Source organism: Sylvia atricapilla, chromosome 13 (assembly GCF_009819655.1).
Source record: "Sylvia atricapilla isolate bSylAtr1 chromosome 13, bSylAtr1.pri, whole genome shotgun sequence".
In the NCBI taxonomy this organism is placed as follows: domain Eukaryota; kingdom Metazoa; phylum Chordata; class Aves; order Passeriformes; family Sylviidae; genus Sylvia; species Sylvia atricapilla.
Window position 1 is genome coordinate 2,422,125 of NC_089152.1, and position 25,492 is coordinate 2,447,616.

The 25,492-nt window shown below is 45.8% G+C and overlaps 2 protein-coding genes across 3 annotated transcripts in view; one reads left to right on the forward strand and one right to left on the reverse strand.

The window, feature by feature from the left end:
- The window catches only part of INTS14 (integrator complex subunit 14), a 17,565-nt gene extending 2,983 nt beyond the window's left edge, over positions 1–14,582 (forward strand). Inside the window, exons 1-12 of one of the 2 annotated variants that reach the window (XM_066328209.1) lie at positions 2,756–2,976; positions 3,077–3,351; positions 4,537–4,644; positions 6,459–6,614; positions 8,238–8,356; positions 8,811–8,953; positions 9,669–9,761; positions 10,257–10,401; positions 10,655–10,788; positions 10,891–11,009; positions 11,387–11,452; positions 12,746–14,582. In XM_066328209.1, the coding sequence (XP_066184306.1) occupies positions 3,130–3,351; positions 4,537–4,644; positions 6,459–6,614; positions 8,238–8,356; positions 8,811–8,953; positions 9,669–9,761; positions 10,257–10,401; positions 10,655–10,788; positions 10,891–11,009; positions 11,387–11,452; positions 12,746–12,997 (1,557 nt within the window). In that variant the 5' untranslated portion in view covers positions 2,756–2,976; positions 3,077–3,129 and the 3' untranslated portion in view covers positions 12,998–14,582. Of the gene's footprint in view, positions 1–2,755; positions 2,977–3,076; positions 3,352–4,536; positions 4,645–6,458; positions 6,615–8,237; positions 8,357–8,810; positions 8,954–9,668; positions 9,762–10,256; positions 10,402–10,654; positions 10,789–10,890; positions 11,010–11,386; positions 11,453–12,745 lie in introns of those variants that run through there. The other variant, XM_066328208.1, reaches the window with a different exon arrangement.
- On the reverse strand, positions 13,744–24,854 carry HACD3 (3-hydroxyacyl-CoA dehydratase 3). The gene is made up of 11 exons (XM_066328210.1): positions 24,741–24,854; positions 24,227–24,269; positions 23,089–23,162; positions 21,017–21,181; positions 20,068–20,119; positions 19,552–19,662; positions 18,805–18,932; positions 18,186–18,298; positions 17,584–17,690; positions 16,664–16,795; positions 13,744–15,739 (listed from the first exon to the last, which is right to left on the reverse strand). Exons 1-11 carry the CDS (start codon positions 24,825–24,827, stop codon positions 15,663–15,665), a joined length of 1,089 nt encoding a protein of 362 aa, XP_066184307.1. The 5' UTR covers positions 24,828–24,854; the 3' UTR covers positions 13,744–15,662.
- Between the last annotated feature and the right edge of the window lie 638 nt (positions 24,855–25,492).

Consider the following 25,492-nt stretch of genomic DNA (forward strand, 5'->3'; position numbering starts at 1 on the left):
CTAAACCAGTTTTTCACCAAAATAACCTCAGCAGGAGAATGAAAACTGCTTGAGATTCCCACTGATGCTGCTCCATGGCTTTCCACCCTTTCACTCCCCAGGAGCCTATCCAAGGAAGGGTGAGGTTTTTCCTTCAGTTTGAGCAGAGCATGAGGAAGATGAGGTTCTAGTAAAACTGGAGGTGCTGAGCAGCCATTTGTTTCTATGGCTACATCTTTTCAGGGCTTTCTGTAGAAATCAGAACTGGCAAAGTGGAATTGTCATCATACCTTTTATTAGGGGCAATTAGCATATCTTGCATAATTATGTGAACAGCATTTAGAAAGGGAGAGAAATTGTAAATGCCAGAGTGACAGTGCCTGCAGCTGTGACAGCACGGGGACAGAGATTTGAGGCTGGACAGAATTTACCCTTCAGCACTGCTTGAATGTTTTCCCTTACAATGACACTCTTCATGGATTATTTTTTTCCCCGGAGTGGGCATGTTACATTATTCTTTAGCTGTGATTTATTCTTTAGATGGTGAATCACAGTTTCCTAAACCATTCTCAGATAAGTTCTTCATGCAAATTATCACACATTTACCCTCTTGCATAACACCCAGGGAAGTTATCAGCCTAAATTTCTTGCAAAACAGGCAATGTTAATTTAAATCGTTAGGAGGATCACTAAGGCAACACTAAGAGAGGGTCATGGGAGTACCTAGAGAAATAGATGATACAAGCTTTGCTTTTCATGCATAAAAAGAAAATAAACATACATGTGGCAGAACTGCACAAGAGCTATAACAAATTGCATGTTTTGAGAAAATAACCCCCTAAAAAAGTCAGGAGAGTTAAAAGGATGGCACAGAGAGAACGCAGTTATGCACACATTCCTACTTAAACACTGGTTTTACTTCTCCTCTGCAAAACTGCTTAAAAGACTTTTTGCAGGCAGAAAGACACCCAAAGCTAGGATCAATGCTAAGAGCTCTCCAGCCTTCCACAATTCCTGGCCAGAGGAATTGTTTCTCTAGTCTTGTGAGTTTAGGTCAGCTCCTGATAAACTCCTTTTCTCATCTCCTGTCTCAGTAACACGAGATCCAGAGCAATCAAACAAACCTCCCCAGCCTACCTTCCAAAGGTCTGTCCAGGAGGAAGGGGTGTTCCAGGGGCTGGGTGCAGTGCTGGAAGCTTCTTTGGAACTTAACAGCCAGATGGGAGATGCTGTTGCAGAGAGAGGCAGGTGAAAATTATCCCATTTTCAGGGTGTCTCCTCTGCTGGCAGAGTCCTAAAACAAGAGCGGGTCAGGTGTGAAGGACATGTTAGTGGAGGAATTCCCAATCCAGCTTAATACCCACAGCCCCTAAGAAGATTAAATAGTATTGTATAGATTTGGGTCTATCTCTGAAGCCAATACCTTTGTCTGCTACCACAGGTTATTCTCAGAGTGAGGGCAGGTGATTATCCCCTTCACAAGCTCCTGGACTGAAACACAATGGACAAGGATCACCCTCACGGCACAGGCCGGGGGTAAATCACATTTATAAACACTTTTAAACAAGGCACAGGGAGCTGCATTTTGAGGCATCTGCTATGGCTAACAGGCCAGATGCCAGAGAAGCACCTCTGCTGGTCTTTGCTACATTATGTGTTTAATTTGCAGTGCCAGAGGGAGGTTTAAAACTGGTTGAGTCCTGGAAAAATCCCTCAGGGCCTGTGCCAGGAGCACTGAGGCAGAGGGAAGGAGCAAGGACACAGGGATAATGCCCGTGACTTCTGTGGCACTGATATGGTGCAGCTCCACAGGAGAAGTAATAACAACATCCTTGGCCGAGGATCTAACAGCCACGACAATCTAATTGTCAGATTCACCACAGGGAAATTAGAAAATTATGGTTTGATTTTCGGGTCTCTTACGGCGAGAAGGACATTGAGGTGCTGGAGCACATGCTTGTCCATAAACCTTTCTCCACACATAGCGGTCGTTTGTGGCCACATTTTATGCGGGTGTGGTAAATGTAATGTATAAATTCGTGTATCAAAGATTTGGTTTATTAAAAGCTACTCCACGGCATCTCCGAGATTCCAAGAGCTGTGGTGCAAGCCGCGAAACCACAAAATTTGCAACAGAAATGACATAGCCGGACTGGAGATGGCCCATTCATCAATGATGGGTCTCCACTTCACTGCTGCTTGACATCTGATGCCAATCTTGATAGAGGATCCTGGAGGATGACCAAATCAGCACCCCAAAGACGAGATCCGGGAAGACTATCAATGTCTTCTCACACTTACAGGAACCTCTGACAAGACCTCGCTTGGAAATAAAAAGATACATCAATATTTGGACTTTCAATGGACTTAGCCTCAGGACAAATAAACCGTATAAAAACCCTTACACCAGGACACAGGGTGTGTGGTTAAGGTTGGACGGTACCGTTGTTACTGTCACTCTGCACACCCAACGTTCGATCGATGTTGTCCAATTTTATTGCGGCTTTTTAATTGTTTTTTTTTAATAGTCTTTTTAAATAAATTCTGTTATCTTTAATTGGCTTCTTCTCATTTATAACACGGGTATCCCATTCCCGCGCGGTATCGGCCCTCAGGGGCGGCGTGAGGCGCGGCCCTTCCCGCGCGGGCCGCGCCATCCGGGGGGCCGCTTTCCGTGCCGGACCCATGGCGGCGCGGCGGATGGCGGTGTGCAGCGGCGTTTTCCTTCCGCCGCCCCGCTCCGTGCCCGCCGCCGCCGCTGGGCCCGCGCCGTGCCGGGAGCGCCCCGGGGACAGCCCCGCTGAGGGTGAAGGCTTCTAGGGAGGGCTGGATCCCTGCCCGACCGCGCTCGGAGCGGCAAGGCTGCGCCCCTTCCCCGGCGAGGCTCAGCTCTTGCCGCCTCCAGGCCTTGCGCTGCGCCCGGCTGGAAATGCTGTGCGCGGTTCAGCGTGCGTTCACTTAATCTGTGTTCAGCCCCACGTTTTGAGGGGGGAAAGGGTAATTGTCGCTTCTCCCCGGGGTCAGCGTGAGGGGGCGAGACGCGCGGCTCCACAAGTGCAGCTTTAATAATGGTTTGTGCCTTCCCCTCCCGCTGCAGGCAGGTGATCCCGGCTGATCCCGTCCGTGAGGGCGGCGGAGGAGCGGCTCGCCATGCCCACGGTGGTGGTGATGGACGTGTCGCTGTCCATGACGCGGCCCGTGTCGGTGGAGGGCTCCGAGGAGTACCAGCGCAAGCACCTGGCGGCCCACGGGCTCACCATGCTCTTCGAGCACATGGCCACCAACTACAAGCTGGAGTTCACGGCCTTGGTGGTGTTTTCATCCCTCTGGGAGCTGATGGTGCCCTTCACCAGAGACTACAACACGCTCCAGGTAGGGGGTGTGAACACCTAAAGCAATAAACCATCGATTTTTTTAAAAAAATCAGCCAACTGCATCACCAAAGCACGGTGAAATCGTGTGATTTTGTATCATCTTGTGCACGAAATCTTGAATTGAGAGGGTCTGGCCTTATTTTAAGGGTAGCTGAACTCAGTGTGTTTGGAACATTGAAGTTTGCAGGTGAGCACTGGGGTGTGGCCGATGGACTCTAAGATGGGATGGAGTTAAAAGTGGGATGGAGGGAAGGGCTGCCTGATGAAGCTCTCCAAGTGGTTCTGTGATGTCCCCGTTTTCAAGTATAGTTGTTGATTTGCTCTTGATAATGCCAGGACCATTTAGAAAGGCTTTGAGCTGAGTGATTTGGTAGAGAGAAGCTGCTGTTGAGAGTGTGTGAGACAGTCAGAATAGTGCAAGACTGAGAGTAAGTGATTTTAGGCTTCACAGATGTGGTGGGAAGTCGGGAGGAGGGAATGGGAAGGAGAAAGTCCAAGAGGGAAATTTCACATGAGTGTAGTAAGGCACTGGAGCCTCTGAATCCAGTAAAAATTGTACATTTATATTTGACCCTCACAGGCAGGAGGGAATGACACATTGCTGTCACAGGGCACCATGGTTTAGGTTTGTCCATTGGGCAAAGAGATTTTAAAAAATCCCTTTCTCTGTTCTCTGTCATGTTTGCTGTTCAGTAGGTGAGTGCCAGTGCATCCTCTCCAATTTATTTTCACTTCCCTAAGGGTTGATTTGAGGAATTTTGCAAGCCAGGAGCCCAACCAGGCTCCTTTAGCAAGTTCATCTCACAGCTGCTCCCTGGTGATGCTGTGTTAAGTGTGAGGTTTTCGCTTCTAGGAGAAAAGCTGGTTTTTGGATGCAGGTGTGAGTTTGGGGCTTGTTACTCTCTTTCTGCCAAAGAATTTTGGTGAGACAAACTCCTTGTGGGCTCTGTGAATCTCTGAAAAGTTTGAGCTGCTCTGACACCTGTGAGGATTTTCTCAGCTGAATGTTTCCCATTAGATGTTGCCTCAGGTTTTCACTTTTTTTTTGACGCGCAAAGGAGTTTTTACACTCACAAAGAGCTGCGTTGATAATACTACAGTTCCTTCAAAGCCATGAGTGACTTCTGGCTGTCTCCTGGCAGGGATTATTCCCCAGCAGTGACTGTGCTGTTTGTCTTTGCAGGAAGCCCTGAGTAACATGGATGATTATGACAAAACCTGTCTGGAGTCGGCGCTGCTGGGGGTTTGCAATATTGTCCAGCAGGAATGGGGGGCAGCAATTCCTTGCCAGGTATGGCTGATTTCACTGGCTTACTGATTTTTCACTGAGTTCACTGCATGTTTAGTTATCCCTGGCAGGGAGATTGGAGCTTGGTGATCTTTAAGATCCCTTCCAACCCAAGCCGTCCTGTGATTCTGGGATTGATTCTATTCCTGCGAGTTGCACATAGAAATGTAAATGTAATTTGAAAGTTTGGAAGGCTCTCGGGCATGCTGGTGCTGCAATAACACAAAGAATTCGTATTTTGGCTAAACCTGCAATGTGAACAGAAGGTGATCTTTATAAAAATATTCAGCAGCAAAAGAAAAAAATAGACTGTTTTCCTGCCCAGTGTGTTATTGTAGTGCAGTGGATTATAAAATGTGGCTCAGGAGCACTGTTGTGCAGGCCTGGTGTTTGATCTGGATGCAATCTGCTGTCCCAGGAGCCTCACTCCATTTGGAAAGGGTGAGGAGCCTCTCCCCTCCAGTCCTTGATGGTTTCCCAGGCTTGTGACAATTCCAGCACTCAACCAACAGCGTGGGGCTGGTGCTGAGTGTGTTTTGATGTGACTTCTCTCCCAAATGAGTCATTTGCCATGCAGCTGCTCACACACCCCGTTCAGCCCTCCCAGCTCTCTCAGCCTTCCAAATCTGCTGCCTCTCATGGCAGAGTTTGATTTAACCGTTGGTTTTCTCACACACTTGATTTAAGTTCAGCAATTTTGCAGCTCAGTGAGCTGGGAAGATGCCTGGAGCAATATTCCTTAAGGAGAAAAAGGATAGAAGTTTATTGGTTAGGCAGTGCTTCATCATCCAACACGGACAAAAGGCACCTTGGAACAGCAAAAAACGTTCAAAGCAAAGAACAAGAAAGATGTGAAAACCAAACAGAGATTAGACCTCAACTGTTTTGCCTCTCATTTGTGTCATAGCTCATTTTACTGGCTCTTGAGGTGCTGGGGTGGTGGAGGGCACTGGGGAATGGACTGTGCAGCCTTGGAGTAGGGGAAAACATCACTGGTGAGCAGCAGTTCTGAGGAGGCTGCAAGAGGGACTCAGGATGAAGGGAAAATACAAATCTGGATGTAGCAATTACAGATGGAGTTTCAATTAGACTGGATTTTCCTTCCCTACCAGCCAGAAATCATGCCTGCTGTTGCCATGCAGCATTGAAGGAGCAGCTCTTCTCCTCCTCTGGAAGTGACTGGGTCACAGCTGAGTGTAAATAATCCCATTCTTCTGTGTAATTAATGCAGATTTCCTCAAGAACTGACTCTAGATGTGCAATTGAATGGAAAAGTGTGTGGTTTTGCTGTAGTAGTTCTGCTGCAAGATGTGAGCATACTGCAGCTGTATTTACAGAGAATTGAGATCATTAATTCTACCCTTTTTTGAGGTTTCTGTGGCTTGTACTGGAAGTTGAGTTGCTCTCCAGATTCTGCAGGAGAAATGGGCTTTTATCATCCATCTGAAAATGAACCTGGAATCCTCGAGTCTAACAGCAAGAGGCTGTTTTTTTGGCTGTGTAGTCATCGTGCTTCTAGTGTGCACTTAAAAATGAAATCTGTGAGATCCACACAGATTTTAGTGAGATTACCTGATGCCAAGAAAACGTTTATTTGCCACGCACACCGTGTAAATCACGAGGCTTCCATCATCAATTCCTCCTTTATGTGGTTTGGGGTTTTTTTTATCTGGAAATTCTGCTCGCAGCTCTTTGCCCAGCTCGGTGGAGGAAATCCACCGGGATTTTCGGTGGGAGCGGGAAGGCTCCTGCGGTGTGTGAGGGTTGAGGTGCCCGGTGCAGCGGGAAGTGTCTGACGTGTCCCTCGGTCCCTGCAGGTTGTCCTGGTCACCGACGGCTGCCTGGGCATCGGCAGAGGCTCCCTGCGCCACTCCCTGGCCACTCACAGCCAGCGCAGCGACAGCAACAGGTTCCCTCTGCCCTTCCCCTTCCCGTCCAAGCTCTACGTCATGTGCATGGCCAACCTGGAAGAGGTGAGGTCTTTTTTCTTTGTCGCATTTGTTACACAGTTGGCTTTTTGCAAATATCGAAGTGAATACTGCATGTGTAATTGTACTGCGTTATGTTTTATTAGTAGAGTTTAGAAAAGTGATGGATGTATTTTCTGATTGTAACCTAGTGTTAACAGTAAAAAGGCTAGGGTTTTTTTTTCTTTGTAATATCCAAACTGACCAAACCAGAAGGTATAGAAGATCATCTTGCATTCCTGCATAAAGGCTGTTGACTTTCTGTTTCTTATCCAAATGAAGATAACCAAAAACCTCAGGAGAAGAATTTATGAGAGTCATGTCACCAGACGAAGTGGAGCCACCTACAGATGGATCTACCAGATAAAATTATTGGAGGGGGAATTGAAACAGATAAAACCCAAAGAGAATGTTTGAATCATACATTAGGGTCTATTGAGTATTAACACCCTGATCCTTAAAAATAGAATCCAAAAGGGTGAAAGTGTGCTGCTGGCTGCCTTTATGCCAAGCACTCTTGGCCAAGATACTTTTGCTTTCCTGTCCCCTAATCGTCTATTTTTATTTTTTTATTAAACTTATAATTTTTTTTAAGAGGGTGGAACTTGTTTTTCACACATTGTTGAGTAATTGTTGGTCTTTTCTGAACTAACAACCAGGCCAGCACAAAACATTGCATTGATGTTCTTGTGCTTGAGGTTTAGTTGACGTTCTGGTGCTTAGTTATTGGGTGAAAGAGAATTTAAGGTTTATTATTGCACTGTTATTATCTACTGCTGCTGCATCATTACCATGATCTTTATAAACCATGACAGTTTCTCCCGGGGGAATACTATGGAATTTTCATTTCTCTGTTTATATTAGTGCTGCATTAATTACCTTGAATGCTTTTGGGGCACTTCTTAATCTACAGTTAAATTCTTGAATAAATTACTTGCATTGCAAAGATGCTCAACACTCAAAATACAGTAGTTTTATGTAGAAATGTGAGAGAGGAAAACTGAAATCTCCAAGCCAGTGTTCAGACCAGCTTCCCTTAGTTTTGAAGGAAAGGTGTCAATTTTCTTCCTCCTTTCTCCTTCTCTTGCAAATTTCAATCCCAGCTTTTAAAAATCTTCACAGGAGTTAGAATTCTGCTGTATAAACACTGTTTATAAAGAAGCCTGTTTGGCTAATATTCCTATTGACTATTCCTAATTGAAGCCTATTGACTAATATTAGATTAAGTTTTATTAATAACATTGCTTTTGATTTGACACCTGCATTCTTGTGTCCTTCACAAAAGGGTTTTCTGCTTAGGCATCAATTAGGTATCTCAGCTTCATGGTCAAGGATGATCCTTTTGATTAAGCTGGTGGATTGAAGCACTGTTTGCATCTCAAAATAACTGGGAAAATATTTAAAGTAAATAATCTATTTCTGATAAGTAATAAGAGAATGTTATTTCTCTTAATAGAGACAAAGAATGTTAGTTTATTTGGAAAGGCGAGAGAGAGAACAAAAAATCTTGGGAGCATCCAATCAGATGCTTTTTGCTGTGTTGTGTATGTTTTCATTAAAAATACTGGTTGGTACAAAAGAGAATAAAAAGAACACTGAACAAAAATATTTCCCTTTCTTTTTCTGCAGCTTCAAAGCACAGATTCCTTAGACTGCCTGGAACGACTCATTGATTTAAACAATGGGGAAGGGCAGATTTTCACCATTGATGGCCCCCTGTGCCTGAAGAATGTGCAGTCCATGTTTGGGTGAGCACACTTGTAGATAACAGACCTTTGGGAAGGTCCCCAGTTGGTATCTCAAAAGGAAAACAAATACAATAAGAAGTCTGGTGATATGAGATGTTCTAATTAAACTGTTGGGGGTTTTTTTTGTTTTGTTTTGTTTTTTTTTTTTTAATTTTATGATCTTGATAACTGTAATTTTATCTTGGCCTTCAATGGTTATGGTCAATATTTATTTTAGTCATTGTAACCAAACTATAGCATCTGTTTATGCTTGGCAGATAGAAGACAGTAATTTCCATAATTACTGTTCATTTGCCATGAGTGGGATAATGCTGCTTTGTTTCATAATTTAGCAACACTAAAACTGTTGAATTAACTGTTGTTAAAAAAGGTTTGGGAGCTAAATTAGTGTGCTTTAGACAAACTATTTTCGTTTGATATGTATATGATGTTTTCCTTAATAACTGTGTTCTAGAAAGTTAATAGACCTGGCTTATACACCATTCCATGCTGTCCTCAAGTGTGGCCACTTAACATCTGATGTGCAAGTATTTCCCAGACCAGAGCCTTTCATTATAGATGAGGAAATAGACCCCATTCCTAAAGCAATTAATACAGGTAACAATTCTTTGATTGCTTTTTTTACTAAAATCCATTTGATTGCTGCCTTTTCACTACCACCTCTCATCCTGTGTAGTTACTGCTTCATCCACTTTGTCTCTGTGTAATTTTTTGGTGTATGTATGACACCAGGGGACAAAAAGACCATCCTGGTTCATCCATGTGTACCTGGTTAAAGGGCTGGAGTAGGGTAGAGGCACTTTCAGAGCTCAGGGTGCCAATTTCTAGGGGTAGAGACTGGGAGATAACCACAGGCTGCTTTTCATGAGCACCCTCCTAAGCTTCAGGGAGGAGAAGTTATTTTTAAAAACAACTGTGCAGAGGAAAACCTTCCCAGCCCTCCCATTAGTGGACACAGCTCCCGTGAGCAGCAGGTATTTGGTTTTTTCTCTTTTGGAATTTATAAGACAGCAATGGATTGTGTTCAGTGGAAATATCAAGGTGCCCAGTTCTGTAACTGTCCAGCAGCACAGCTCATGGGCAGCACTGTGTGTGTGCTGAAAGTCATCTTCCAAAGTTGTGTTTCATGTATTTCTAACATATTAACACCTTTACACTTCCAGTTGAATTTGGGTTCTCTTGTGCTGCCTTTAGTCATTGCTTCAGAAAACCTGGTGGTGTAAGAAGTGGTGATGTCACATTGCCTCTGAATGCATTTCCAAAATGACTTCAACTGTGTTAGATCTGATTTACATCTGTTGTCTCCCTGCAGATCTAGAAATTGTTGGGTTTGTAGATATTGCAGACATTTCCAGCCCTCCTGTCTTGTCCAGACACTTGGTACTGCCCATTGCACTTAACAGAGGTGAGCAAGTTTGGTTTATTTCAGCAAAAACTACTCTAAGCTTCCCTTGTAGTGTGGTTTAGACTGCAAGCACAGGTTTTCTGCTTTATCAAAATACCAGATGTCATATTTGTGTGATTGCATTAAAATTAAAACCTTGACCACAAGCTCTCTTATTTTGCATACAGTGTTCTTTGGGAAGTTCTCAGAGGGACCAGGGTCCTTACAACATCATTATTAATAGAACATGCTAAACTTACAGTTCAGAATAATAATGAGCCATGAAATATGTGGTGCAAGATGAATATTTAATGCCCTTGAGTACAATGCAGTGGAATATTTATGTATCATTATTGTGCCACTTTGCCCAAGCAGTTTGTTCTGCAGCTGTTTGTTCTACAAAAGTATTAATTAACTCTTGCAGGCAGACAGTAAAGGGCGGTGTCATGGAAACAGAACTCGTGTGTTTGAATTAATTCTCATGTTTTCTCTTTGTTTGCTTTGTTTCTTCCCCAGAGGGCGATGAGGTGGGACCTGGGATCACAGATGACACTGAAGATGAGAATTCAGCTAATCAGATTGCTGGAAAAATCCCCAACTTCTGTGTTTTATTACATGGCAGCCTGAAAGTGGAAGGCATGGTGGCTCTCGTCCAGTTGGGGTATGGAGCTGGATGTCTGCCTGAAAAATCTCTTCCTTTGCTCATTTAGGATTTATTTATAAATTATGCTTATTTATATCTGTATTCTGTGCAGAACTCTGCACTGCTAGACTAAGCTGTGGATTTTTAATTGCAGATTTGTTTCTGTCAGTACAAATTGCAAACACTGAGCCTCCACACAGTAAGAGGGAGGCACATTCTAGGCAGAGGGCTGGAAAATTTTCAGCCTTTGAGAGTTTGCTCTTTTCCACAGGCCAGAGTGGTATGGAATGCTTTATTCACAAGCTGATAGCAAGAAGAAATCAAACCTCATGATGTCACTCTTTGAACCTGGTCCTGAGCCCCTCCCGTGGCTGGGGAAGATGGCACAGCTTGGCCCCATTTCAGGTACTGGCCACACTCCTCTGGGTAACTCTTACACATTCAGCATTGTGTGAATGATCTTGACAATACTTAGTTGCTAAGTCTATAATTTCTTTTTTCTCCCAGATGCAAAAGAAAATCCTTATGGGGAGGATGACAATAAGAGCCCTTTCCCTTTGCAGCCCAAGAACAAGCGCAGCTACGCTCAGAATGTCACTGTCTGGATCAAACCCAGTGGCCTCCAGGTAATGATCCAGATTGTGCTGCTTTACCTGGAGCAGCAGGAGCCATTCTCAGCAGGAACTGCAGTATGTGCATGTCTTGCCCATTTAATGTAATTGCTTTATTGCTTTTCTTTCATTTTTATAAACACTGCCTCTTTACAATGGCATGATTAAAATGCAATCGGAAAGCATAGCTTGTTTAATGAGAGCTGTGTCTTCACTGGAGCATCTGGCATGGTTTATTGGATTTAGTATAATTACCAGTTATGTTTCAGCCTTTGTGAGATGCAGTCTTGTCAATGGTCAGGATAATTTATCCATAAAGAGTTGGGGGTTGTTCTGCAGCTTCCCCCAGAAGCTGCCAACATTTTTGTTGGGTTTTTTTCTTTTTTCTGCAGACAGATGTACAGAAGATCTTGAGAAATGCAAGGAAACTCCCTGAAAAAACACAAACCTTCTATAAAGTGAGTAACACTCCAGGCTGGCCTGAGTTTGATCTGTAGTGGTGGTGGTGCATTTGGCAGAGGAACCACACTGTGTGTTCTGTTCAGGCTTGCAGTGCTCTGCAGAAACTCGCAGACTGGTTAGGTGAGACAAAGGGGTCTCATTTCAGTAGTCTGGCACAACATTTTCTGACAGAGATGTGTCGTGTCTACAAGTGCCCCTCATGACCTCTGCTGCTTCCATGGCGAGCTTTTATTCTCCAGGCAGAAATTAACTGAGGGATCAGGGAGGAATAGGAACACAGATGTCATTCTGAGTCTTGAAAACGTCTCCTCCATTTTATCTAGAACTGAAGCAGAGAAGGACAAAGTTCCAGGCACATTTGGCCACACCATAATGATCTGTAACCAGACTGTGCCTGGAGGTAATTATTCCTCTTGGAAGCTTAGTGCTGAAGCAGTTTGGTGTTGCAGCCTCCAGAGACTTGATGAATGAATGCCCTGCCTAAGTGCACATAAGCACTGTTCAGTTTATAGGGAAGAAAAATCAATGTATCCACGTTTTACTGGACACTGTGGTTAAAGGCAGCAGTCAGTGAAGCCTAAGCTGGAGCCCTGCTGGGACACATACAAAGCAGGCAGGTGCAATAGCTGAATGCACAAAAGGAAGAAGTGGAGGTTTATAGGAGAGGATCAAGGGAAGACCACTGTTACCATCTTCAGCCCTGGTTTTCTATCCATGAGCAGCTGGGCAGTTCCCAGCAGCTGCACTGCGAGTACCATCACCTTTAAAAGCAGCTACAATGTGGGAATACACAGGTCTGAGAGTAAGACAGACTTAATTAGCATAACTAGTCTGGTGACTAGGATGCCGTGGCAAGGCCAAACAGAACTTTGAGCTTATGAGAAGATGGGATTAAAACCTGTTTAAGGGAAAAGATTCAATCAACCCCCTACGATAAAGATGTTGTGTAATGCATGAGTTGCTTGTATGATCTTCTAACCTAATTATTGTAGTGGAAATTATTAACCTCACTGAAATGGTATATAAGACTTGGAAAACCTCAGTAAAATCGAATTCTGATCATGAATCAGTCTTCCCATCTCTCATTCAATCGCCGATAGGGGTTTATAGGAGAGGATGAAGGGAAGACCACTGTTACCATCTTCAGCCCTGATTTTCTATCCATGAGCAGCTGGGCAGTTCCCAGCAGCTGCACTGCGAGTACCATCACCTTTAAAACCAGCTACAAGAACCCCACGTTTTATATCAAAGCTCGGAGTGTCTTTAAAAGGATTTTTGTGTCTCTGCAGGAGCTGAATCGTTTGCGGAAGGCGGCGCTGGCCTTCGGCTTCCTGGAGCTGCTGAAAGGCGTGGCAGACATGCTGGAGAGGGAGTGCACGCTGCTCCCCGACACCGCCCACCCCGACGCCGCCTTCCAGCTCACACACGCGGCCCAGCAGCTCAAAGTGGCGAGTACGGGAGCCTCGGAGTACGCTGCCTATGATCACAACATTGCTCCTCTGCAGACAGACTTTTCCAGCAGCAGCACTGAGAGAATGTGAAGCCTTCGTTTTGGGAGCTTCTCTAGGTTAAGGCACAAGCGGTTCAAATTTTATTCTGTTTACTTTGTAGGGCCTGTTCAATCGCTGTTTGAAGAACTTCCTGTACAAACGGTGAAGTTTTGCATCAGTGCTCTCTAAACAAACGTAGCTCGTTTGTGGTGGCTTTTAGTCAGACCTGGAAACTGTGGGAAGTGTCCCAAACCCAGTGATGGTGTTGGATGATGGGTGGAAGTTATTTGGTCCATGGGAGGAGAGGAAGAAATGCCATTGGAGGCAGCTCTTGGGTTTTGGCCTCCCCAAATGCAGTTACTATGTAACTGAACTCACTGGTGAAAGTATCCTAAAAGGCAGCTACTACACTTTAAACATCAACTCCATCAGTCCAAAGAAAGGTGTGAGAAGCACCCTGCAAGATCAGATAAAGAGCTGATTTTGGGGTGTTGGCCCTGACTTTATGCCCAACTTGACAGACAGTCTGTACTGAGCATTATCATTATGCTTCTGAAAGTAACTTGATCTTGGGACACGTGGTTTTTTTATTTGCATAATACAAATAAAAGAGTAATTCTTCATGAAAATTGAAGTTGGATTTGTTCCATTTTCATAGCAACCAGGCTGTGTGGCCCAAAACACTGACCTCCTGAAGGCTCAGGTTGCAGCTGTTCATCTCAAGTTAAATATCAAATTATACAACTTCTCAGAAAGTTGTATAATTTCAAAGAACAAACAACAGAACTAAAGCAAAATTTGGTTGTAAATCTTTATTAATAGAAACACATTCTTTCTGAAGAACTAAAATTCAGTAGTGTAAGATCCATGACAGCTTGCACTAGGTACCACAATTTCACTGATGAATACATACAGATTTCGTAACAGAGGTTTAAATGCCCAGCGGAGAAATTAAAGTATGAAAGTGATCCTTGCTGTTCTGTTACTCAGCTAATTCAACCCTTTCACATACTTCAAACATAGGTACAGTGTGTGCTAAGTGAAATATTGTGTAAATAGTGCTCAACTCTCCTGAGTAAAGTAGGCTGTGCTTCTCCCAAAGAGAAGTTGTATCACGCCTGTTGTTGACAGAACACAATTTGTGAAATGCAGCGTGGAACTTGTACTGCTTCTTTGTTAAAGTCTCCTTATAACACTATTTCATTTACAGTAACAAGCACTGGGTCCATATCACAAACCTTCTGCTGTTTGTTACTTTTAATATATATAAAATAATTTTCTGGAGGGTTCATATCGTTTTACAGTAGAAAAAGATAAAGAATAACATGGCACTAAGCTAATCTCAGCTTCAGTGTCTGTTCTGGATTGCTGGCATTGCTCTGCAGCGCCCTGGGGCAGTGGCAGTTGGGAAACAACCTGTTCATAACCACAGTCCAGTTTAGAATAAACTTTCTGTACATTTCTAAACTGGGTTAAGGAGGCCAGAGGAATCTGGGGTTAGCTACAGGAGGCTCGGTGTGAAGAAGGGCATGCTGAAATAAAGTCAGTTGAGCCAGAAGTTTTCAAGTGAGACAGCAGATGACCTAAAATGTGGAGGGAGCTTCATTTTGTTCTTGGTGGTGGTGGTTAAAACAAGCAAAGAGAAAGGGGTCCTTCAAACCCTGTGTGGGATATCCTTTACTGAGATTTGATATGTGCTGTCTAAATAATACACTTTATCTGACCCCCTGTTCCATCCCTCCAGGGACCAGTCAAACCATACACACCAACTTCTCTGCTGCACCCCTAAATGCAGGTAGAAAAGTGACTTTGCTGCCTTGCTGAAGGCTGTAAATACAGGAGCCACAGCCCTGCCAGGATGGATCAGAGGGGCCCCATCTCCCATGAGAATTCCACATCCTCCATTTGCATGGGTTGGATGGAGTTCTCTTGGGGTTTATGTGCCAGGGGAAAGATGGTACCTATGTTCCCTTGTTTTATTACATTTCAGTGCTTGCTGCACCAGCCAGGAAAGCGTTCCTGCCCTCAGTGGCAGCTTCCTTTCCCTAATGACTGGATAGGATGTGTTGCTACAGGAATACACATTGCTATGGTCCACACAGAGCTCCTATTCTGTTAAGGCTCAACTAGAAACAGGCTAAGTTGGAAGCACTGAAATCAGCATTAGCTACTTCCAGTTTTAATTCTGCACCATCAATAATGCTGCAGAAGAAAAGGGGGTGTGTGTGTGCTGAGCAGGTTTATCCCCGTGGTTGATAAACATCCAAACACTGCACAGTGGCCTCAGACTGTGCCTCCTCCTGCCACCAAGATGCCTCCCAGGAACAGCACAGGCCAGCTAAGAGCATATCCCACATCAGAAGCCCTATCTGCATGCAATATTGAAAGAGCAAATCTCCAATTAATAGATAAACACTATTTCTAGTTAGTGCTGCTCCACTGATTATAAGCATATCATATGCAGATAATAGGATTTCTTTCTAATATGCTGGTTGACAGGATACAAGTTTAAATGTTCAATGGTAAATGCCATGCATAGATGATGGAAAGGGAACAAAATCCAGTATAAGGGAATGTTACCTGAATTCACTATGAAATCATGAAATCTAGCGTGGTCGTTTCATTTTACAAAATTCTTTGCACTACAGTGGGTAAAACCGTTAAGAATGAGAGGCTTATCTTGTCCCCAAGTGAGATAAAGCATTGCAGTCCTGCTTCACTTCATCTTTCTCTTCTTTGGTCCAAGGTGCTGTTTCCTTTGCTTGTAGAGGTGACGGAAGTTTACAAATACCCCTGGAAAAGAATGAAGTGTTTAGGTAGGACATCATTGCATCTTTTTATGCTAAATGGCTGTACCAAATGTAAAAAAAAAACCTTACAGAACCCAACCAACCCAACCACCACACAACAAAATAAAGTATTTAGGGGTGTGTATAGCAATGAAAGCTAATGCAAGTGTTTATTTTGCTGGCTGAGGCAGGAGTTGCTGCACAGGCTGTTTGGTAAAGGGCTGCTTTGAAGGTTGGTTTGTCACCTTTAAGAAGCTGTGACACCAGCTGTGCAGAGCTAAGGAGGATAAACCAGGTATTTCAGGGTGAAACTCAAGAGTGGCTTTAAGCAATGTCTGTGAGCAGGAGAAATCTAGTGAAAGTTCAGTTCCAAATTCTCAGATTGTGGTGACACACCAGGCTTTCCCAGCTGGGTGTGGGTACAAGGAAGTTAAATTGTGTTTACAAATGTAACACCAGAAACCAAGAATGTCTCAGGCAGGTTTTCTTCTTTAATACGCTATTTAAAGAGAGTTCTATATTGCTTCCTGGAGAAAGGTGACTTCACATTGCAGTTGTGATTATACTGCAGCATTTAACTAAATTAATTTGAAATTATGTTTCAATTGTCATCATGCCAAAGCTTAAATAGCCCATAAAAGGTAAAACTAAGCATACTGTGGTTATAAATACATGTAAGAATTATTCCTTTAACCCGAGTTTATGCTGCTAATTTGTTACCAAGATCACCTTTTTGGAGGGGTAATCAGAGCTCATTGGAGGTGTGTTCCCCTCCATCACTGACAAATGAGCAATCCACAAGGATAATGCAATTTTGTGTTGCCATGGTCCCCAAGATGCAGGAATTTCATTCTCTTTGAAAAATCAAGTTATTCAGGGGAAACTGGTCTTTTAATTTTAATACTGAGAAATCTAATTAAATACTTACCTAAAAACAAGGCTATAAGATATATTTGAAGCACAAATGGAAACTGGATTGTGACGTTCAGTGGATTTGGCAATCCCAGGCTGAATTTCCCCGTTTCGCTGAAGATTGGAATGGATTGAACAATACAGACAGCTGAAAGCAGAAGGCCACCATCATTACCAAGCACAGATAAAATATATAATTACCCAGCCCACACCAACTATTTCAGCATAGTCCCTTCTTATTTGCCAGCGCTGATTAATGACAGCAATTTTGAAGGTGTTGAACATGCAGTAGGGTGGGAAGCACCTTTGTGAGGGGGTGCAGCAGTGAACCTTCCTGGTGAGACTGTTCTCACACACACAGCTGCAGCCCCAGGGCCCGTGCCAGCAGGATTTGTCATCCAGAAATACCCCCAGCAATGAAACAGGCACACTCCTACCCCTGCTGGGTGTTGGGCAATGCCCAAAGCTCCTCCTGGCTCACACACACAGGTTTGCAACACAGGAATAAGCCCCTGCCTGTCCTCTGCAGGGATTTCCCAGATAATATCAAGACCTGGGAGCTGCTGTGAAGCCAGGCTAGGCTCAGCAAGTCAGGCCTAGCAAACAAAGCTTTGGGTCAGCACAGGAAAGTGAGCACTGGCATCCTGTGCAGCCTGTTCCTGTTCCATTGGTTCATGCAACTCTTCATTGCCTTTACTTCCCCCTCCAGAAAGGGAGTCTTTCCTCCCAAAGGAAGACTTCTTTTCACATCGAATTGGAAATAATATTTGATTCAGTATGAAAGACAAAATGTGTCTTTCTTGTCTTTGGTTCACCTCAAAGCAAATCTGTTTCTGTTGTTCTATTTTACTATTTTAAGTCCAGCTGCCAAAAAAGAGATTGAATTATTTTCCCAGCCTCACGTTTATTATTTAGTAAACTGTTTTAAGGAGATACCTTCTGCCAAGCCCCCTAAGGGGTAGAGAGGGATCCAGACTGTGTAACGGAGCCAGGTGAGTGGTTTCCACTCAATCCCAATGCAGGAAAGCATGTAATAGGGATACCTACAGTGTGAGGAGAAACAAACACTTTAAAGTGCAAACTGCAACTAAAATTAGTCTTGTGCATATACACTGTGTGCTCAACACAATTCCCAAATGACACAAGACTCTTCAAGGCATGGTCCATGTGGATGATGATGGACACGTGGTTATTGGGCAGTTTACAGAGCTCAGGACATTCTGAACACAAGGATGAAGGCCTGGCTGCCTAATAAACCTTTCAAAGTAACTTCTTTTCAAAAATGAAGACCTCATTTAACAATGGAAATTCAAAGCAACAAAGAAATAAAGCAACAGGGCAGTATCACTTTCAGACTCCAGCCCTGCCTCAGCTTTTGGCAGATGAAGAAAGGCTTTGAATAGTCCATGACTCCAGGAGCTTTTACCCTCTGGGACCAGCCCTTCCAAAAAATACAAAGATCAAAATCTTCTTTATAGAGGTCTTAGGAACAACCACTTTGGTCTGTGCACACGTGGTAGGAGGAAAATCTCACCAACCTGAACAGCTCAGTGATACTCCAGAAATAAAATATGAAGAACACCACAGGTTTGCTCTGCATTTCCTCCAACGTTCCAAGGATAACAAACAAAACAAAGTTTCTTCCAAATACCTATTAAAGAAAAACATAGTAAGAAACATCCACTCTTCATCAAAAGAAAGGGCAAGTCCTTGCTGTCAGAAACACAAGAGATCTAATCCTCACACATCTGAGCACACAACTAACTCACAGCTGAGCTGTGACCTGCTGCTCACAAGTAGGCATCTCGCTCTGTATTTAGGTACAATCCAAGGGATCCAGTCTTAAATCACCCATCCTCATTTTTATGCACAACAACCACAACCAGGATAAAAAAAGGGCACTGGCACCAAATCAAAATCATGTACTTTTATCAGCTTCTTGCTTTTGCTGGCCTGCACTGTCTTACCCAGGTGATGGAAGGAGACAGCCTGTCACAGCCAAGACTGGGAAGCATGGATTCCTGCCTCCTGACTGAGAAATCCACTAGTCCAGTGCCAGTGAGGTTGCATCATTTGTTTTAGGAGAGTCTCAACACTTGTGTAAAATAAACATTTACTTTGAACATAAGAGCAAGGAGAAGGATTTAAAAACATCACCTGCACTACAGAAGGTATCAGCGGTGATCTGACCAGTCCTATTAGTGAATTCATGATCTCCATTAATGCCAGGGTCTGACAGAAATACATCATGTCAGAAATAGTGTGAAATGTGTCATAGAAGGAATCTGTAAGACACAGGAAACCAATCATTTTAGAGAACAAATGGATTTCCATGCTCGAGAAGCTGGTGCAGCAGCACAGCTTGTGATAACAGGATTCTAGTTGTATTTGAGGAAAACATGATGCATAATTACATAAGTTCTTTATAGGCCTTATCTTGAACTCACAGCAGTTGGGCCAGAAACACTGCTCCATTTCACACACAGAAGGATCAAGAGCTATTTCAGTAATTGCTTTACAAAAAAGGCAATAGTGCTGTACTTCAACAGAATGGATTGTTCTTGCTTCAAAAACAAAATATTCTGTCCAGATCATTTTCAAAAACATTAACATTGCAGGGACAGAGACATTTTGCTTCAGCTGATTTTGTTAGAAGTGATCCTGGCAGAGCACAAGTATCATTCACAGAGTACACAGCTGTGATTTACAAGGGGACTGTATTTTCCTGCCCTTGACACTTTGATGACCTTTGAAAGGCTTTCGTTGTGCTCTTTGGCAATGCCTTCATGGTTCTGTTCCTAAATATGTCTCCCTTTAAGATTGTGCTATTTAAAAAGTCATAAAAACAACACTGAAAATCAACTCAAAGCCTCCAATATAAATAAAATAGTGCTCATCACTTGCCTTTTCCTAAGATGAACAGTCGTACTGTCATGTTCACAAAAATCCAAGAGAATCCCAAAAACTGTACAAGATTATACATGATTAGGTATCCCTTCTTCAGGTGTTTGAAAGCTAAAATCAATAACAAACACATCAGGTGAGCAGAGTACAGCTAAAATCAATAATAAACACATCAGGTGAGCAGAGTACAATGGTAATGGAGCTGCAAACCAGGCTGAGAATGAAGCTTGCTAGGAAAAAGGAAGCTATTGATTGTGATAAAAGCATTGTTGGGTGCACTGGGGGTTCTGCTTTTGCCATCATCTGCCAGAATTCAATTCTTGGTAGACAGATTTTTGACATTCCTTGGAAACTTCAGTCCATTTTTGTTAAATTTCTAATAGCTCACACTACAAAGATCCCCCCCTCCAAGATAAAACAAGCCACTCAAAACTGTTCCTTCAGAGTCGAAGTTCACAGAGTGTGAACAAACTTTCTAAATCCCACTTTACCCACTAAAAAGATGAAGTTACTTACGGTCCTTTGGGACTCTGGATTCTATTTTCATTTTGTTAATCTTTTCTTCTTCCTTAAGATGAAGGATAAGGTTTTAAAGACTTACTGTAATTAGCAAGTGATTTGTTAACTATACTACTGCAAAGCTAGTGGGTTTAAAACTCAGCCAAGCAGCCAGTAGCTAGAAGGTTTAAATTTTCACCAGCATAAAACAGCACATTCATCATCCAGAAATTATAGTACAGTAAAAGCCAGAGGGTGTTAACCAGCTATCTTGCCCTCACCATGTGGTTTGATCTAGTAATTAGATGCTTTTGATGAAAAAGCCTCTCTGCTTTCAGTGTTAATTCTCAGTTATAACTGTGCTGTTTCTTACACGACCCATCAGCAACCTGAAGAGAACAGAGAACATCCAGCCCAGGTTCTCTGCCTGCCTTTCCCAATGCTCTGGGTCCTGGCACTGCAGTGCCCCTCTCTGCTCCGTGCTCTGCACGGGGGAACAGGGCAGTGGTTGCTGTTAAAGGGATTTGCAGGAATGTGGCCTTTCCAAGTCCATCTTGCACCTCCCCACTGCAGTAAGCTGCTCAAGCTCACCAGATGGTGGGAATGCCCCAGCAGGGCCAGCCCAGGGGCTCAGGAAAGCCTTAGCAATCCCAGCTTCCCAAACAATGCCCAGGACTTGGTCCTTTGGGCTCCACGTGGCACAGTGACAAGATCCTCTGTGGATCAGGACACCGAGCAAGGGGCACATGCAAGGAGCCAGCACACAGCCTCCAGTTCCAGTTCTAACCAGAAATGTGCCTATTTCCAAATTCCTGCTTACAATCTGAACCACGTAACCAACTCTATATAGCACAGCAATAACAATCAGCATGCCAGGCAACTCCTGGTAAACGAAGAACACAGCTTCAGGCACAGAACAGCTATCATTGCTTTGTAAGTGGCAGCACAAGGTGCCCACAGGACTGACCTTCTCCTTCAGCTCCATTTCAGCATCCGACTCGTCCAGCCAGCGGTCGAAATCGGGCGCCAGGAAGAGCGGGCGCTTCTCTTGCTTGGTCAGCCTCTCCCACCAGTTACTCTCTTTCTTCTGCACAGTGATGTTCAGCTGCCTTTGGGTCATCCTGCACACAGGCTGCGGGCAGACACATCAGCAAAAGTCTGAAGAAACGAGCTCTGAGACTGAGTTGATACCCAAGCTTCCCTTATCGAGGAGGAGGGATGACACAACTGCTGCAGCACGAACATCTCTTTGCCACCCAAGGCACAGAAGCAAAGGGCAGGCCACTTGAAGATGGCAGCTGTGACAGTTGCAGGGCTTGATGAGCAGCCTGCCCATATCACAGCACCACTGCATCCCACCACAGAGCTAGCAGAGACCCCAATGCCAGCCTCCTTATTCAACACCCCTGATCTTGGCTTTACACCTTCTTGCACTTAGTATTGTGAGCCACCCACCTCCTCTAGCCAGCAGTAAAAATAACACTGCCAGCAGCCACAGGTACATGTCTAAACAGGGGACCCCATGTGACACCTGCTGCAGCAAGAGAAGGAGCTAAGAGCCTTAAGGAACACCTGGAGACAAGGTGAGCTGACAGACCAGGCAGTGTGATCACTGCCACCTCACAAGGCCTCTCCACCTACAGAGTGGTGGCCCAGAACCTCTCCATCCTTACAGCCCACAGCATTGTCACCTTGGAGCCCGTGGCACTGTCACCTTGGAGCCCATGGCACTGTCACCTTGGAGCCCACCCTTCTGAGCACCGAGGCTGCTCCACATGGCACTGCCTCTCAGACCAGCAGAAACTGCTGCAGGAGCTGCATCCAAACTGAACAATTACACCAGCTCTGCTCTGTCAAGGCTGGCTGGATGCTCCTCAGACATCTGAAGGCTGCAGCTGTAATTTACAGCAACTACACCTCATCCTTGCCTGCCACAGGCTCCATTTCTCACTGCTGGCCAGCCTGGCTCCAGCAAGGGGAACTCACAGTGCACATCAACACTAAAGGAGAAAACCCTGGACTGTGATACTTCCAGATCCTGACCATCTGTGGTTACACCGAGTTCAGTCTGTTCTCCAGTCCCTCCGCAGTGACTCAGAGTGACAACTTTTGGAAGGAAGCTGCTCTGCAGAGGCAAGGACTTGCCTTCTAGGCCTGGCTCACAGCAGAGCCCGTGTCTGCCAGCACAGGAGACAGGCACAGGCAGAGACAAGCACCTCTCCCACACCGTGGGCCAGGCAGATGACAAGGCACTGTCTGCCACTCCACACCTGGCAGGAGCCACACCAGAAACGTGCCTGCTGACAGAGCCTGGAAATTCACCCTCCAAGTGTCTCCTTCCCTGCCAAAGAGCAGAGGTGAACAGAGGCTCCTGGTCTGACTGGAGCTATCCCAAACTCAGCCAGGAATAAGCAGCACAAATAACAAATACCCCAGGAGCAAAGCCCAAGTTCTCCCGTGCCCCTAACAGCTCTGAGAGGTAGAGACAGACCTCACAGCCACCTGTGGGTAACACAGAGGGATGGCTCTTCAAGCCAAGCTCTTTCCACTCAGACTGCAACAGGAATTAAGGTAAGATTTCTGCAACAGGAGTCACAACATATCACAACCTAAGAAATCTGCTCAAGCCAGCAACACGAATTCTCCTGACTCTCTTCTTTTGTCCAGCTACAAAAGATGCCATGAAACATCACACTCACTGCACAGTGTTCCCCTGATCTCCAGTCAAGGTTGCATCAGACAACACATTGCCAGATTCTCCCATTATTTTGCTGCTTTAAGTCCTTTAAAAAACTTACTACTGCTATGTAACAAGTGACAAGCATCTACTAAAGCTGGTCAGTGCAAGCACCAGCTCCAGAGAGGTGATTTGCATTAGGACAACACAACGGCACACAGGACTGCCACAGAGCTGGCTGTTACAGAGTTATCCGAAAAATTTAAATAGTATATTGGAAAGTTCATGCACAGACATCTTCTTTCCAAGTGCTTCAAAATTTACTTTTTCTTTGCAAGAATTAGAGAAGTAAAAATACCTACTTTAGGCTCGACTGGCTCGAGGAATTCAATCTCAAATTCATAGATGTTGTCTCCTTTTGCACCATGACCCTGGGCTAAAAGACAAGAATTGACAGTGAGTGTGAGATTCCACACACTCCACCTGCAAAGGATGCTTTGTACACAGAAATATCCAGCACTTATTCACATCACTTTCTTCCTGCCAACCTGAGAGGGGAGAGGAAACCACACAATAACAGGCAAGACACCAAAATGTTGCCTGGATGGGCAGATGCAGGAGTCAGCTAAAACTGCTGCAAGTCTGCACCACACTGGAAAAGGGTCCCTCCTGCAGGAAGGCAGCGTGTCAAATTCCCAAAAGAGAGGATCAAAAGGCTACTCATGGATAAGTGAAATCCAGCTGAAAATCTCCTACCTTTGGGGGATCCAACCTCTGCACAAGGGAGCACCCAGGGAGATGGGTGCTGCTGGGTGTGTAGGAAGGTGATGTGAGGAGTCCCTCCCAAAAGAACAGAGGCACTTACCAGGGTTCATTTGTCATCTCCCACATTGATCTTGTCCCCAGAAGGGCTCCAAAACTCTGCACACTGTGTTTAATTCCCACCCTTCCACTCTGTAAACTGATCCCAAAGAGAACACGATGTGCAACACCCTCCTATCAAATGGCCTGGCTGCGGCTCACCAAGGAGGCAGCAGCTTCTAATGAGACATCTTAAAAAATTCTGTGGTGCTGGAAGGTGCAGCTGTCCAGCTGCAAAAAAACCCCCATCTTTCAGGGTGAGAGCTGCTTTAGTTTCCAAATGGAGCACTAGTTCCTGATGCAGAGGCTCGATAAGAATTGCACACAAGGTCTTTGTGAAAGGAAAAATTGCTGCGAGTTATCTCCAGGGTTTGGCTGGCCCGGGATGGGAAGGATATATGGAAATTCCACTGGTATTTAAATATGGGGAGGTTGGGGTTTTCTTGTTAGATAAGATAGGGCCTGTTGTGGTTACCAGGGCTGGAACACAGAGGGCTGTGGGTGGGAGTGTGGCGGATCTGAACATGCCCAGCACTGTGGCTCCTGCCACTGACGGCAGACACCCCACGATGGGGACAAGCGGGACAGTGGCAGCGCCGGGGCGGGGGCCAGGCTGAGACCCTCCGACGGAGCCCTTACCTCTGAAGTGCAGGACATTGTCGGTGATGGTGATGTCCGGGTTCTGCGGAGGGACAACACGCGTTAGTTGGCAGCTCACGGCCCCGCGGGGGTCAGTGCACCCACCAGGGGGGTCCCGCCGGCCCCACACCTGCACAGCCCTCCCCGGACCGCCGAGCCCCGCTGCGACACCCCCGCGCTGAGCCCCGGGGGGATCCGCAGGTGAGCGGCCCCTGGGGTCCCGCAGGCGTTCCCCGCCCGCCGCTGAGTCTGCCCCGAGGGCAAGTGACCTGCGGGACACGGAGTCCCGCAGGTGAGTCTTTCCAGGTGCCCTGCAGGTGATTTCCCCTCAGGGTCCTCCAGGTGAGTCTCCCCCACACGGCAAATCCCCCACAGGTGTCCCCGCCCGGCGTCCCCCAGGTGTCACCCCCGCCGGGTGTCCGCAGGTGTTCCCTCCCGGGTGTCCCCAGGTCAGTCTGCCCGCCACCCCCTCAGGCGAGTCCCCTCGGGTGTCCCCGCCGTGTGGCGGCCGTACCCGCACGTCGCTGAGGTCCACTCGCAGGAAGAGCTCTCGGTGCCGCTGTGCCCAGTGCACGTGTGGCCGCAGGCTGGGCCCCGCCATCGTCCCGGCCCGCACCGGCCCGCGGCGCCCCCGCGCCTGCGCACTGCCAGCCCCGCCGCGCCGGGCCCGCGCCTGCGCACAGCGCCGGGGGCGGGCGGGGCCGGGCCCCTCAGGGGCTCCGCCGGCCTCACTTCTGAGGGGCGGTGAGCCGCAGCGTTGTCGCCCCTCACAGATCCAGGCTAAGCGTTCCCCAGCGCTGTCCGCCGGCCTCACTTCTGAGGGGCGGTGAGCCGCGGCGTTGTCAGCCCTCACAGAGCCGAGCTAACCGCTCCCCAGCGCTGTCCGCCGGCCTCGTCCGTGAGGGGCGGTGAGCCGCGGCGTTGTCACCCCTCAACAGAGCCGAGCTAAGCGTTCCCCAGCGCTGTCCGCCGGCCTCATCTCTGAGGGGCGGTGAGCCGCGGCGTTGTCACCCCTCACAGATCCAGGCTAAGCGTTCCCCAGCGCTGCCGAGACCACCACTGAGCCATGCCCTCACGTCCACCTGGCTTTGGTATCCCTCTGGTATGGGGACTCCATCACTGTCACCAGCCTGTGCCAATGTTCAACAACGCTTTCTGTGAAGGAATTTTCCAATATATTCAAGTAAACTCTAACTAAACTCGAATAATCCAAATTAAACCTCTCCTGGCACAACTTAAGCCTGTTTGCCTTGTCCTGTATTGTGT

What these genes read in the sequence shown, in the direction of transcription:
- HACD3 (XM_066328210.1), bottom strand. Translation starts at nt 24,827, where the DNA reads ATGGCGGGGCCCAGCCTGCGGCCACACGTGCACTGGGCACAGCGGCAC. An exon ending in AGTATCACTGAGCTGTTCAG is followed by an intron (nt 17,691 to 18,185) that starts GTTGGTGAGATT and finishes CTCACACTGTAG; the next exon opens with GTATCCCTATTACATGCTTT. An exon ending in TCTTATAGCCTTGTTTTTAG is followed by an intron (nt 15,740 to 16,663) that starts GTAAGTATTTAA and finishes ATTCTTTTCCAG; the next exon opens with GGGTATTTGTAAACTTCCGT.